The sequence below is a fragment of the Scomber scombrus genome, chromosome 10 (genome assembly GCF_963691925.1).
Source record: "Scomber scombrus chromosome 10, fScoSco1.1, whole genome shotgun sequence".
In the NCBI taxonomy this organism is placed as follows: Eukaryota; Metazoa; Chordata; class Actinopteri; order Scombriformes; family Scombridae; genus Scomber; species Scomber scombrus.
This window is the reverse complement of record NC_084979.1, coordinates 31,493,247-31,509,260: the sequence shown is the minus strand read 5'-3', so window position 1 is coordinate 31,509,260 and position 16,014 is coordinate 31,493,247. Positions and strand designations below refer to the sequence as shown.

The following is a 16,014-nucleotide window of genomic DNA, read 5'->3' as shown; positions in this document are numbered from 1 at the left end:
GGACGAAACTGTGCTTTGTGATGTTTTTGGTCAGATAAATGCAGTTTGTTTAGTTTGTTTAGCTCATTTTTAAAGGCGGGGGGGGTGAAACCTGAACAGCTCCAGTTGTGTAAACATCACTTCAGATAGAGAGACATGGTCAGTGGATAAAAGCAACTTTAAAACACCTTCACATATTAAAAAAGAGAGATGAACCTCAGTGTGTAACAGCTGGATTTACAGAAGCAGAACTTTTAAAAACAGAGTTGGTTATTTTCGGTTCAGAGCAGTGGTTCCCAACTTGTGGTTTGAGACCCTTAAAAAGGTTCATAAGATAAATCTAAGAGGTCGTGAGAAGTTTAAAATCGGTCTTTTCCTCAATTTCTTTAAGACAATGTTTTAATCTTTGCTTTTTGTCCCTTTTTCAATAGATGTCTCCATCCAGCTGTTTTTAAACTCTAAATATCTCAACTGAGAGAGTAAATGACGACGTCGATGATGAGGAGACTGTAACCTTCCTCACATCAACACATGACACTAACAAAAAAGTCATATTTCCATCATGTTTTCCATCGTTTGAGCTTCGAATGTCTCTCTTCTAATGACGTCATTTTGTTGTGTTTCTTCCTCTGTGCCGGTTTAACGGCACCGACTGGAGGATTGGCGCCACCTGCTGTTAATCTGCTAATGTTCACACAACAGTGGATGGAAATAAACATTCAGAACATTTCTTTTGTCAACTTTATCTGGAAATGTACTTAAAGATTTAGCTACAACTTGGTTAATTACTGTTAATTCTCATCTAACAACCACTTCAAAAACGTTCATATCTGGTTTAATACGTTTTACAAGCTGCAGAAAGTTGTGAATCACTGCTCTAAACTTCATCTGGAAAAAACAAAGAACTGTTTTTACAATGAAAATATTCAATATTCTGTAAAATAAACATAGTTACTCTTTAAATTTGCTGCTGATGTGACTTTCAGGCAACATCTGGATGAAGTTGAAGAGTTTACTGAATGATTTTCATTCAGTTTTTTTGGTAAAACCTCTGAACACAATAATCAATAATCTCTGAATTGTGATTAAATGTCTTAAAGTCAGAATCATACAGTTGTTTCTGTGCTGCTTGTGTTGATCTGGTTGCAAATGCCCAAAATCACACAGCTTATATAATAATAAGTCAACTGACACAAAGATAATCAATAATACTGTGAGTCTGATTATTGATCAGTTATTTAGGTCATAAAACTACTTCAAAATGCTAAATCAGCTTATTTTCTGTTTGATATAAATAACAATAACTCTTCTTCAGATTATTCTTATGAATGAAAAACACTCTCCAGATGTTTCCTGTCAGTCACAGTGACATCATCAGTCAGGGAGCCAATCAGCAGACAGAACAGACACCTGTATGTGGTTACCTGCCGAGCGCCTCCGAACGTTTAAACCCACGGTGAATATTTACTCACAATAACAGCACGTTGTATTGTGTGCACGTCGGCTCCTCTGAGACCCCTAACAGAGACCTTTACGTGCACCTGTGGAGAAACATAATAACTTTTTACAACCTTCTTCCACTTTGTGCCATTAAAGGAGGCGACTGTCACTAAGTGCTGCTCATGTGGGAAACTTTGAGTCTCTTCATATTAAATGAAAGAGTTCAGTCTCGACCTGCTCTGTGTCAAAAGTGCCTTCAGATAACTTTTGTTGTGATTTTATCATTTATAATTTAAATATATATTTTTTCTCCTAAAAACACACTTAATGTGTTTGATGTTGCAAATTATTCAGTGGTGGAAAGTGACTGAGCTGATAACACTTTGATTTAAGAAGGATTGTGTTCTGTAAAACTACAATATTTTATGACTAAATGACTGCTGAACCTTTATCGCTGTAATTATTTGTAAATTACCGTTAAATTCAAATTCACTGCAGTTTACTGTAAAATTCTGAATAATTACCTTTAACCCTCCTGTTGTCCTCAGGTCAAGAAAGGACAGGAGGAAGGAAGGAAAAAAGGAAGGAAGGAAGGAAGGAAAGGAGTAAGGAGGGATGGAGGAAAAGAGGAAGGAAGGAAGGAAGGAAGGAAGGAAGGAAGGAAGGAATGAAAGGAGGGAGGAAAACAGGAAGGGAGGAAGGAGAGAAGGAAGGAAGGAAGGAAGGAAAGGTGTAAGGAGGGATGAGGAAAAGAGGAAGGAAGGAAGGAAGGAAGAAAGGAAGGAAGGAAGGAAGGAAGGAAGGAAGGAAAGGAGTAAGGAGGGAGGAAAAGAGGAAGGAAGTAAGGAGAGAAGGAAGGGTGGAAGGAAAGGAGGAAGGAAGGAAGGAAAGAATGAAGGAAGGAAGGAGGAGGGAGCATAGAAAGAGGGAAGGAGGGGGAGAACGAAGGAAAAATTAAAGAAAGAGGGAGGAAGGAAGGAAGGAAGGAAGGAAGGAAGGAACAGTCAAAAGTGATGGGGTCAATTTGACCCGGGAGGACGACAGGAGGGTTAATGCATTTGTAAAATTGTGATAACAGTAATTTATTGTGAGAATATACTGTAAAAACCTGCTGATTGTTAACAGTGTGACAGTGTGTAAGTGTTCATCTGATTCCATTTCACCAAAACTGTAAAATAATGTAGAAGAAGAAGTGGAGGTCGGCGGAGGGAACCACAGCTACAGAACAAAGAAGAAGAAGAAGAAAAAAACACCAAGAAGATAAAAGATAAAAGATAAAAGATCCGTCCAGTGAACTCAGTCTCTGTTCAGTCTCGTCTGTCTTTAAAACCGCGAGGAGAAAACAGATAAAATACCTATAACGGTATCCATGCATATTTGTGACTGCTCATCGTACCGACACACACACATTCATACACACACACACACACACACACACACTCTTTGCATTCTGGCGAGGAACATGCCTGAATGATGTTTAACTTTTCAAATCAATAATAATTCATTTATATAATCTGTTGTCTTTTTTCTTAATCTAACGTACACGTCTCGGTGGTGCAAACACTCGTCTTGAAAAGGTTTTGGGGATGCGGGGGGTTAGAGTTAGGGTTGGGGGGGTGGAGGAAGGAGGTGGGGGGGGGGGGGGGGTCGGATGAGGAAAACAAACAACGACTGATAGGAGAGAGAAAATAAAGTCGTCATGCAAAAGAACGGATGATGAGATTCTTCTTCTTTTTTTTTAACCCCCATTTTCTTTTTTTAATAATCTGATATGGTTGATAGATTCCTATGATCAGTAGGTGCTACTTCTACTGTACGAGGCTCATGCACAGAGGAACGCCAGTCAGATACCCGACGACTTTCTTCTTCTCTATCTAGATTTTTTTCTTTTTTTAAGAGGGTGTGAGGAGACGGGGGACGGGGGGGGGTTGATTTTGGAAGATGCAGGTGAAAGTTTATGATACAAAATATGTTACAGTATGTACGTCTCGTCTCCCGTCTGTGTGTCACTCACTCACACTCGCTTCGGATGGTCGAGGAAACGCAGCGCAGAAAAGCTCTCAGAGCGGAAAAGTCACGCGAGGCCGATGACGTGAACTCTCAACCTCCTGCATCTTCATATGGGGACGTTACATTTTGGGTTTGTTTGGACTTTATACTTCATTCTGCTGATCTTTGACTTGTTGTTCTCATTCGTTAACATGTTTTGTGCCATCTAGTGGTGAACAAGAAAAAGTACACCACATTTAATCAGTTTAAAAACCAGGCGGGGAGTTCCGGTCCTCTGAAATGAGGCCAACGCTGAAGTAACTTAAAACTGCATTCTATCAAAAGGCCACCAGGGGGCGACCGTTTTGGTGTCAAAAGGACTTCCGTCTCTATACAAGTCAATGGAGAATTCACCAACTTCTCACTTGATTTCAAACCTCAGTAAACATTTTCAAAATGTGTTTATGGTCTCAATTGCTAGTTTAAAGCCTTCTTCAATGCTGAGGACCAGTAAAACCATTGCCTAATAACCTATAAATTATATATAATATTTTCAATATCTTCATATGTAACTTGTCATAACACAGTTTAGACTGACTGATGTCACATGACTTCCTGTCAGTTGCAGAGGTATTTACACCTGAAATAAATAAGATTCTTCTTTTTTTTCTTTGCTGCATGTTTTTGGGAAATCTGGGAAATCTCTTTCTCAAATTTTCCTCAAAGACTGTTGGAAGAAGCTGTTTATAAATCTTTAAATCTATAAATCTAAATATTAATCAGAGCAGCGTTGTTAGTATGTATTTTTACGTATGGTCGGAGGATCATGTTCTGCTGACGAGGAGCCAGACTGTCTAGGAACGATCAGCAGAATGACACATATAAGATATTTAGTTGGCAGGGCCCCAACTGACTGATCATATTCTGTCAATGATACCTCTTGGAAAAGATCTGACATACCAGTAAGACTATAAGTGTCTTGCACTTTGGTCAAATCTTTGTCATTAGTCTCATGCATGTAGACGGCTGATCCGAGCTTTAATTAAACATGCATTAAGAAAGAACTCCTGATTCGCCTCATCTTTGCAAATCCAAGATCCACACAGAAACATCTACTGTCAAGCGTTGTGTCTGAACTGATTAACAGGTTGGTTTTATGTTGAGTGCACGTCATCGGTACCAATGTGAGTTTAATGCTAAAGAGTTTTCGGCGCAGTCGTTTCAAACATCCATTGAAATCTATTGCAGAATATTTGTCATGCTCTCACATAACAAATGAATTTCTTAGTTGCTTTACATTTTGTTCCCTGCAATAATTACTGTAGTTTTTAAACACACACATTATTATTATTATTATTATTTTTATTATTCTGTTCATTTATTGATGCTATTTTCCTGCTTGTTGTAATGTTGCATATTTTGAAAAGTAAAAGGCTTTCGATCCCAGTCTGGGCGCCAGCGTCGCACTCAGAAACACTTCTTGAGCTACAGACCAGTTCATATCAGACCAGATGAAACCGGTCCAGGATCCATCATTTAACCTTTATCTTTCCCTTTTTTGGAAAACCAAGTACGTCCAGCGCTGCTCAGACCGGTTTGGCTCTTTGAAGTCAGGATCAGCTCAGTGTAGTCGTGTGAACAGTTTTCAGGCTCAGCATAAATCACTTTGACCAAGTTCAGTTCGGTTTGTGTTTCGGCAGCGTCCGTGTCATCATTCAAAGATTTTAACGTACTTTAGTCTCTTGCAGCTTGGTTCTGATAAATAGCTCAAAAGTTCTCGCTCGTGGTTTCCTAAACTTTCTTAAAAACAGGACCTGAAGCGGCTTCCAGCACTGACTGAGCTTCACCCTCCAGACTCTATTTGACAAAGGTTTTTATCCTCCTGAAGGACTTCATGAATCACTGTTAGGATTTAAACCTACAAACTTTACACTTCAAGCAAAAAGAGGTCCAACAATTAGCAGCATTTCCACTGCAATCAGGCCTCCAAGATCCAGTCTGTCGCTGCAAAGACAAGAAGTGATCCTGAAGAAAAACCTCCTGGTTCGAGTGAAGCTGAAATACTTTTGCATCGTTCTCTGTGCTCTGATTTTTACCTGTAATGACCTCATAAACATCACCTGTCAAATATCTGAGCCACATGAAGGCCAGAAAGGCTCTGAGGGTTGTTTGGTTGTCTACAGATCGTCTCAGTCGCATCTTTTTCTAAACGCTGAAGAGTTTGACACTGAACCAGCGTCTAAATCCTCCAATCGTCCGACAGTCTCTTAGATTCGGCTGCGAGACCGACACCGTCCTCGTAGTAGTTCCACGTAACCCTTCAAAAGATACGACCGTCGTCCTCAGCTGCCGTTTTGTACCCCAAACTGTAAAGTGTGATGTTCAGTCGGGATGCAAAATGGCACTAGTGTAACCAACCTGTCAGCTGAATGTCTTTCACAGGAGGTCTTGATTGAATGTCAGTCGAGGACGAGCTCTCCCCGAGGTTTGTGCGATGGGGTTAAAAGGTCAAAATTGTGCAGAGGGGAGGGGAGTCAAGTGCGTGTCAGGGCCTAAAATGTGCATGAAGGGTGATTCTTACGACTCTTAATGTCTCCGATGCCGGTTTTGCATCATTGTTAATTTAGCGTCCGGTCTGGTGAGCCGTTTCCTTTCAGGTTCAATCCACGTAATCCACAAGATGGTGAGAGGAAGTAAAAGCAACCAGCGGTACGTAACGTATCCGTCTGACTAGTCTTGGTCCCCTAATTCTCAGCTAGCAGCGCCCCGGGTTCAGGATCGGAGGTTCAGAAGGATTCTTAAAGTTCTTGAAGGGAGAGGGAGGCTGGTGGGGTGGCGGGGGAGGTGGTGGTCTGGGGGGATGGGGACGACGCAGGTTATAAGGAGGAGATTTTGACAGTGTCGTGGGTGTAGGCGGTGGCCCTGGTGTTCCGCAGGATGCCGGGTATGGGGGCGGGCGATGGGGGGAGGCTCTCGTCAGGCGAGTTGGCGGGCGGCGTTGGGATGCTGATGATGGCGGCGGTGAAATCTGGTTCTCCGCAGTTCAGCTTCAGGTCGGTTGTCTGGGCGTTCAGACTGGAACGACTGAGAGAAGAAAAGTTTGTGTTAATTTCATCCTGAGATCAGAAGTCCAAGTCAACTGAAACTCTGCATCCAGTTTTATTCATTAGTTTCCATTCAAACATAATATAATGTACATTAACTTTGCACAAAATAAGCAAAAGAAAATAATTAATGCACATTCACCTCCACTACATTTATGTGATATTTGGATGGAGACATGTGGACAGTACTTAAGTCCAATATTGGAACTGTACTGTAGGACAGTTTGAGGTACTTGTAAACTTGTGTAAACTAGCTAACTGTATATAAAGTAGTGTAAACTAGCTCCACCTCCAACAGCTACAACAGTAACATTCTGCTCTAACACTGATGCTTCACTATTAATAATCTAATGATGTCATAATAATAATATATCAGTCAGAGGACCAAACCACTACTTTTACTGTAATACTGTATACTACATCACTCATAATACTGCAGTACTTTTACTGTAATACTGCATACTACATCACTATAATACTGCAGTACTTTTACTGTAATACTGCATACTACATCACTCATAATACTGCAGTACTTTTACTGTAATACTGCATACTACATCACTCATAATACTGCAGTACTTTTACTGTAATACTGCATACTACATCACTCATAATACTGCAGTACTTTTACTGTAATACTGCATACTACATCGCTTATAATACTGAGTTTACGTTTGTGGTGGTATGGACGTGGTCTTGATGTGCAGGGTGTCCAGCTCCTGAATGCTTCCCCTGCTGACAGACACAGTGGAGTTAGCCAGTCTCATTGCAGCTCTCCTTCTGGCCCGACGGGGGCAGCAGCCGGTGGAGTTGTTCTGCGCCCCCTGCTGGCTGGACAGGGAGGTGCTGCGACTGGTCCTGAAGCCCACCGACTCCGTCATACACAGCTCGCTGTAGGTCATCTCATTTGTGAACTCGTGGTTCTGTGAGAGGAGGGAAGAGAGAGGAAAGTTCAGTTTCTTGGATGTTTAAAGATTCGAAGATTGTGTGTGTGTGTGTGTGTGTGTGTGTGTGTGTGTGTGTGTGTGTGTGTGTGTGTGTGTGTGTGTGTGTGTGTGTGAGTGTGTGTGTGTGTGAATGATGTGATAAAGGATAAACTCACCGTGGTTTTCTCCAGACAGTGCAGCAGGTGGTTGTGTTGATGCTCAAACGCTGATCTGTTCTTCACACACAGAGCCGTGCTGTCACTGTCCCGGTCCTGCAGACACACACACACACACACACAAACACACACACACACACACACACACACACACACACACACACACACACGATTAGCTACTTGATGAATTGATTAGTTATATTTAAACATTTCAGAAAATGGTGAAATATGTCGTCAAGTCAAAGATTCAGTTTAGATTAAACCAGAAAGTTGTCAGATTTGAGAAACTGTAATCAGAGAAATTTGACTCAAAATGATTTTAAAAAACAGAAGAAGTTGCTGATTAATTTAATATTTGGCAACAAATTGATTTATTGACTAATTGTTGCAGCACTAATATTTTTATATCAGTTAAATGAAGCATGAAGCTCGTTTTCTTCATCACCACGGCGACAGATGAACTGCTTTTCTATCTCAGCCTCAGATTACACAAACTGAAAGACTGATCCTCCTCTCTCTCCTTTTTCTTCATCCTCTCATTTTACACTTTCACCCTCTCTTCTTCTTCTTCTTCTTCTGCACTGACTCATTTCTCTCCACTTATCCTCCTCCTCCTCTTCTTCACTCTCATTATGCGCTCTATAAATCCATCCAACACTCATCCCTGTCTGCTGCTCAGCGCTGAAGAGGGATTAAGACTCAACAATATGTGTGTGTGTGTGTGTGTGTGTGTGTGTGTGTGTGTGTGTGTGTGTGTGTGTGTGTGTGTGTGTGTGTGTGTGTGTGTGTGTGTGTGTGTGTGTGTGTGTGTGTGTGAGATCACTCCATTTCCTACCTGAAGCTTAAACCCATTTACTGATAAAACATTTAAACCCAGTGAATGTTTCATCCTCTGGCTAAAAAAGCAGCACAGAGTCGTGACGAAGACGACGATGATGATGATGATGACGATGATGATGAAGAATTTAAAAAAATTCACCCTTTACATGAACATCCAGTTTATTTTCTAGGTATTGATTTATTTATCTTTATTTTAATGTTATACATTATATATGTTGTAAAGCTCTTACACTGTAACCACTGATTCTGATAAATAAACTTAATTATTCATAAAGAAACTGTTTCTTTTCTTAAAAGTATGAAGTACATATAAAGTTTGTCCTGCAGGTGGCGCCAGAGTAAAGGTTATGTTACCTGGACGACACTGAAGCCACAACCAGAGTTCAAACACATAAAAACCCATAATACTGTAATACTGCATACTACATCGCTCATAATACTGCAGTACTTTTACTGTAATACTGCATACTACATCACTCATAATACTGCAGTACTTTTACTGTAATACTGCATACTACATCACTCATAATACTGCAGTACTTTTACTGTAATACTGCATACTACATCACTCACAGAAGGATCAGAGTATGAACAGTATTTGAGGGTTAAATGAGACGTATTGACCATAATTTCCAAAATAAGTGTAAAACTTAGAACTGGGTGATGATTTATACTTTATGGATCGGGTCAGAAGACTTTAGTTACACCATCGATGGAAAGACAACAGGAAGGTTAAACATTAATCATCATATTTAAACTATTCTGAGTTGGACACACAGATTTATTGGAGCTGCTCTGATTGGTCGAGGCTGAAAGAATCAGGCTCACCTGTCAGAGAGACACTACGGCAGAGTGAAAGACACACGGAGACAGAGAGACAATGAGATGGAGACCTGCTGGCTCAGCTGTTTGGATCTTGACCAATAACAGAGTCCATCACGCTTCCTGTTCCCCAAACAGAAACTTGGCAACAGGACGACAGACTCAGACCGAGCTGCACCAAGCAGAACAGACGAGCTCCCGAACCTCAAATCCAAACATCCAATCCAGATTATTTTGAGCAGAATATGTATTATTGTAACATTTTATATTGTTAACATCATAAAACAACATACACCTATGTGAGTTTAATCTGCAGGATGAACACTGAGCTACAGTTTCCCCTTAAATCAGAACAAATAGAGCCAAAAACTCATTGGTTCCCATGGCAACAAACCAATTAAACAAGCAGAGGTAGCCAGGTAGAGTTTGCAGTATAATGTGGACTATGGAGAATACAAGATTACAGTGTGTTTATTGATGTTTATGATTTTTAGTTATTTATTTATTTTCTTATAAACCGGAGATACAAGAGAATGTGCAGTATAATTATTTATTTACTCATATTTGTGATTTTAACCAGACCTTTCTGCATGTGCATCTTAAAGAGCTCATAGAACCTTATGAACCTACTAGAACACTGCGCTCCCAGCTCATAGAACCTTATGAACCTACTAGAACACTGTGCTCCCAGCTCATAGAACCTTATGAACCTACCAGAACACTGTGCTCCCAGCTCATAGAACCTTATGAACCTACTAGACCACTGTGCTCCCAGCTCATAGAACCTTATGGACCTACCAGAACACTGCGCTCCCAGCTCATAGAACCTTATGAACCTACTAGACCACTGTGCTCCCAGCTCATAGAACCTTATGGACCTACCAGAACACTGCGCTCCCAGCTCATAGAACCTTATGAACCTACTAGACCACTGTGCTCCCAGCTCATAGAACCTTATGAACCTACTAGAACACTGTGCTCCCAGCTCATAGAACCTTATGGACCTACCAGAACACTGCACTCCCAGCTCATAGAACCTTATGAACCTACTAGAACACTGCGCTCCCAGCTCATAGAACCTTATGAACCTACTAGAACACTGTGCTCCCAGCTCATAGAACCGTATGGACCTACCAGAACACTGTGCTCCCAGCTTATAGAACCTTATGGACCTACCAGAACACTGTGCTCCCAGCTCATAGAACCTTATGGACCTACCAGAACACTGTACTCCCAGCTCATAGAACCTTATGAACCTACCAGAACACTGTACTCCCAGCTCATAGAACCTTATGGACCTACCAGAACACTGTGCTCCCAGCTCATAGAACCTTATGGACCTACTAGAACACTGCGCTCCCAGCTCATAGAACCTTATGGACCTACCAGAACACTGCTCTCCCAGCTCATAGAACCGTATGTGTTTTTTTCACAGAAGGATTAACCAAACATGTATTAATAACTAATGGGGGAATTTATGAATGTGACTCAGTGTAGAGGGTTAAATAAGCCTCTCCCTGCAATGTGTATTATCATTATGTCATTATTTGTTTTTCATCAAAAAATCTAAAGTCACATTATTTCGATGAGTTATTTCATTTTATGTAATTTAATGCTTCTATTCACATGATGGGTATCTAATAAAGAGCTGAGTTGGTACCAGTATCACTTTAACCTTTGCGTCGTCCTCCCGGGTCAAATTGACCCCGTCTGTTTTGACTGTTCCTTCTTTCCTCCATTCCTCTTTTCCTTCCTTCTTTCCGTCTGTCCTTCCTTCCTCCCTCCTTCCTTCTTTCCTTCCCGCCTTCCTTCCTTCTTTCCGTTTGTCCTTCCTCCTTCCCTCCTTCTCTCTTTCTTAATTTCCTCTCTCTTTCCTTCTTTCCTTCTGTCCTTCCTTCCTCCCTCCCTCCTTCTTTCCTTCCTTCCTTCATTCCTTTCCTTCCTCCCTCCCTTCTTCTCTCTTTCTTTCCTCCCTCCTACCTTCCTTCCTTACTTCTTTCATCCATCCTTCCTTCCTTCCTTTCCTTTCTCCCTTCCTTTCTCCTTCCCTTACTTCTTCCTCCCTTCCATCCTTCCTTCCTTCCTCCCTTACTTCCTTCATCATCCCTTCCTTCCTCCCTCCTTTCCTTCCGTCTTCCTCCCTTCCTTCCTTGACTCGAGGACAACAGGAGGGTTAAGAGTACTTGCATTGGTGCTCAGAGGTAAATATACACCTCGGATGTATTAACTGAAGCTTACTGACAGGACATCTCCAACTGCAAAAAAGGTCATTTATTGCTCTTTGTATCATGAATTTTTAATAAATGCTCTAATATTTATGAAACCTCCCTGAAAGCTAGAAAAAGGGATTAAAGAGTCTGTCGTCCATCAAGGTAAAACGCTGCTGTGTATATTCAGTGGAAAAGAACCTTAACGTTATACAAATTATTTAAAGGTTAATTTTTATAGTATTTTACAAAGAGGATGACACAGTTTGAAATTATAAGAGAAAAAAAGTGTTTTGTTGTATTGGCTCATTATAGTGTTCATACGTACTTGTTCATTTGCAAAAAAATCTTGATAAATTAAAACTGTTAATTACTTAAAGTCCGTGTAAAGTAAGAATAAATATGTGTTCTGAGTTTAACATACCACAGTAAAGTGTGTTGTTAACCACCCTGCCAAATATGAATCATTAAAAAAATCACCAAATATATGAAATTAGGCTTCAAAGTTGTGTAAAAGTCTGCCTATTTCTCTGCTCCCAAACGCTGTGGGAGTGGCCGCCGAGTCCGCTGAAGCCCCGCCCCCTACCAAGTGTCACCTGTCAATCAAAGTCACCACCTCTACCAGAAACATGGACGCTAGGCCTGAGAGCTAACTCAGCTGCTAGCTCGGCGGCTAACTCGGCAGCTAGCTCAGCTGCTTGGTCGGCGGCTAACTCGGCAGCTAGCTCAGCTATTATTATTATTATTATTACATCAATAATAATAAGTTTATTTCTACAGCACCTTCAAATTAAAGGACCAGTAAAATAAAATGTCACCCTACATTCCTCTCTCTCTCTCTCTCTCTCTCTCTCTCTCTCTCTCTCTCTCTCTCTCTCTCTCTCTCTCTCTCTCTCTATCCTTTTCTATCTAAAACCTCCTTTTTTCCCTCATTGACTGTTTCTCTCTATTTGTGCTCACTTGTCTCATTTTTGTCTCTCAATTTATTTTCTTTTACTGTCTGAGTTAACTGGACTGTAATCCACCCTTCCTGAAACTATCGACTGTGTATGTGTGTGTGTGTGTGTGTGTGTGTGTCTCACCCCGAGTGTTTGATCCTCTTTGTACTGGAGGAAGGCGTTGGCTGTACCTTTCTTCGCCATGCGGATCCGAGCCAAACGCACTTTCTGTTGGATGGAAACACACACAGGAAAACAGCACCGTCAGCACATTGTACATACACACACACACACACACACACACACACACACACACACACACACACACACACACACACACACACACACACACACACACACACACACACACACACACACAGTGTATAGATTAAGGTTAAAGCTGTCAGACTTCATCTCTTGTCTCTCTTTAAAGTTACTCCAAGGAACTTTCATTGTATATTGATAACAGCGCCCCCCTGTGGACAGAAGCTGCAGTGTTGACTACATCTCCCATGAGCACCCTCTTGCCGAATTGTCTGCAACAGAAACTGATCAGCGGCTGACTTCTGCAGAGTCTCTCTTACTGCTCTTACTCTTACTGTTTTCTTTTCATATTCATGTATATATTTATGTGTGCTGCAGCCGTCGCCACCTTAGCAGAAACATCGACGTAGAGCATCGAGCTGAAGTATTTAATATGAGAGAGCATGACAGTGTAGATACTTTGGGGAAGTCAGGTTATTACAGCGGCCAGATGTAATCATAAACAACAATATAATCACATATATAGAACAGAATAAGGAGAAACTGAAACTATGAAGCTAATATTAAATGTTGGGTGTGTTTTATAAATATAGTTTTCGACATGTACTGAAAAAATAATGTACCTGTACATGTGTATAAAAATACAGTTAGAAGCTGTTAATGAAAGTTTCTGTACTTTGAGTGTAGTTTTAACGGTTGATAGTGTAGTATTTTGTTGGTTTTATATCATTTGAAATGACATTTGCACCATTTTTACCAAAAGTAAAACTGAATGCTCCTGAAAATGTCAAATGGTGTAACCACAAAAGAATGATACATATTACATATTTTATCCTCCTAGAGAGAAAGATAAAGGAGGAAGAAGAGAAAGAAAGAGAGGAGGAAGAGGACAATAAAAGAGAGGACGAAGAGGAGGAAGAGAGAGAGGAGGAAGAGGAGAAAGAGAGAGAGAGGAGGAAGAGGAGAAAGAAAGAAAGAAAGAAAGAAAGAAAGAAAGAAAGAAAGAAAGAAAGAAAGAAAGAAAGAAAGAAAGAAAGAAAGAAAGAAAGAAAGAAAGAAAGAAAGAAAGAAAGAAAGAAAGAAAGAAAGAAAGAAAGAAAGAGAGCAGCAGGTTCCTGGTCTCCATGGTAACCAGAGTAAATGTAATATTTAGAACAATTGTATTCCATTACCTTTATTTAATATAAAGTTATAATGTAAGATCATGCCAAACTAGTTGATATGGTGTTTTATTGACTATTTACTGTTTTTAAGCAAGTTGAATTATTTGGTACAAAGTTTTTATGGTTACACCACTTAGACATTTTTACCATAATCCTCTAATATATTCTCTCTAAATGGATTAAAAGCAGAAATTTGATGCTGGGTCCACAAAAAAAGAATGTGTGAAGTTATTCATACGTTTATTTTATCATTTTAACCCTTTAACCCTCCTGCTGTCCTCGAGTCAAGGAAGGATGGGAGGAAGGAAGGGAGGAAAGGAGGGAAGAAGGAAGGAAGGAAGGAAGAAGGAAGGAAGGGTGGAAGAAGGAAGGAAGGAAGGAAGAAGGAAGGAAGGGTGGAAGGGATGAAGAAGGAAGGAAAGAAGGAAGAAGGAAGGAAGGAAGGAAATAAGGAAGGAAAGGAAAATAAGTCAAGAAGGAAGGAAGTAAGGAAGGAAGGACAGATAGAAGGAAGGAAAGAAGGAAGGAACGAAGGAAAGATGGAAGAAAGGAAGGGAAGAAGGAAAGAAGGAAATATGGAAGGAAGGAAGGAAGGAATCCTCTAATATATTCTCTCTAAATGGATTAAAAGCAGAAATTTGATGCTGGGTCCACAAAAAAAGAATGTGTGCAAGTTATTCATACGTTTATTTTATCATTTTAACCCTTTAAATTTAAACTAAACCACATGGACACTAAACAACATCATTGACCCTTCTGTAGTTTTAATGGTCGATATAGACTATTAAAGATATATATTCCATTCATTGACAGTTAATACGGAAACTCAAAGTTAAATATATATACAAATACAAATGTAGGCTCAACTTTAATTTATTGTAAACTCAAGTATTTTAGTATGAAAGTATTTTTTATCACACGTAAATGATCTGGTGCTTTGTGAAACCTGCATTAAAACTGATTGATTGATAATTCAGTGAGTTGTGATTCAGTGATTATCTGCAGCATCTACATGGATCCTTCACTATTTCCAGTAGTGTTACTTTGGACACCTGATTTTGATTTAGTCTAGTGTTTGTCGTGCATTTCTTTGGTCTTCTTTGCATTTTGAAGCGCCATCTTTGTAGCGTGCAGTTGCCATGGTTACAGGTTACTGGTTTAATTATCATCAGATTAAGATAAAAAGTTGTGGGAAAGGAACTACAGGAGTCGTTTCCTCTGAGAGACGCCGCCATACGTTTCCATAAAGCCACATTTAAGTGCTTCAGCCTCCAGAACTCAGACCTGCTGTGCTCTCATCTTGTCCGCTCGCTGGTTCTGGTGGTAGATTCGGCTGAAGTTGGACACGATGACGGGCACCGGCAGGGCGATCACCAGCACGCCGCTGAGGGAGCAGATGGAGCCGAAGATCTTCCCCGCAATGGTGTTGGGAACCATGTCGCCGTACCTGCAGGGAGAGAAGAAGAGAGGCGGTCAACACTGGCTCACCGACACTTCTGCAAAAACATCGACGAGACGAGGATGAAGCCGGCAGCCAGAGAAGCAGAGCAGATATCTGACTCCTCCAGTGTTTCTGAGCCTTTCAACAGGGTCTAATCCTGACTGGACGAACCTCTGCAGGGAGGCGTCCAGGACAAAGACGGATCACCAAGCAGACGGAGTGGACTCTAACTCTCAGGGGTCGCAGGTTCCCTTTATAACAAGTATTCTGTAGAAACTTTACAGACCCTTGAGTAGTGACACTTTTAACCCTTTACATACTGTTCATATTCTGTTCCAGGTGACTTAATCTAAGAATCTCCTCATTAAAAGAGTCTATACCAAACATTAAAGCACAGATGTGTTTAGAAAGCATCAATAGTCGATCTGACTGATCAATAAATGTGATTAAACCTTGATTCATGTTTCAGAGAGCAGAGAGAGTGTATTTTTTAGCTTTTACACCACTAAACATCCTATCACACAATATCATGTCCTATTTTACCTCAGACATGAAAATATAACATAGCTATAATGATTGAAATGTCTCTTTTTGGTAGTTTTAAGTCTCTTTAGTCGCTCCATCTCTACGTTACCATGGTAACTAGATGGAAGCTGTCACTCAAACTAACTGTAGGTTGTTTTAGTCATTTCTATGCCTCTTTTTGGTAGTTTTTTAGGTTTCTT

At 40.5% G+C, this 16,014-nt stretch overlaps 1 protein-coding gene across 1 annotated transcript; it reads right to left on the bottom strand.

Annotated features, from left to right (window-relative positions):
- Positions 1 to 6,284: 6,284 nt before the first annotated feature.
- Positions 6,285 to 15,288, bottom strand: kcnd1 (potassium voltage-gated channel, Shal-related subfamily, member 1). Its single transcript, XM_062427211.1, has 5 exons — positions 15,133 to 15,288; positions 12,566 to 12,649; positions 7,615 to 7,710; positions 7,185 to 7,435; positions 6,285 to 6,492 (listed from the first exon to the last, which is right to left on the bottom strand). Exons 1-5 carry the CDS (start codon positions 15,283 to 15,285, stop codon positions 6,285 to 6,287), a joined length of 792 nt encoding a protein of 263 aa, XP_062283195.1. The 5' UTR covers positions 15,286 to 15,288.
- Positions 15,289 to 16,014: the final 726 nt, after the last annotated feature.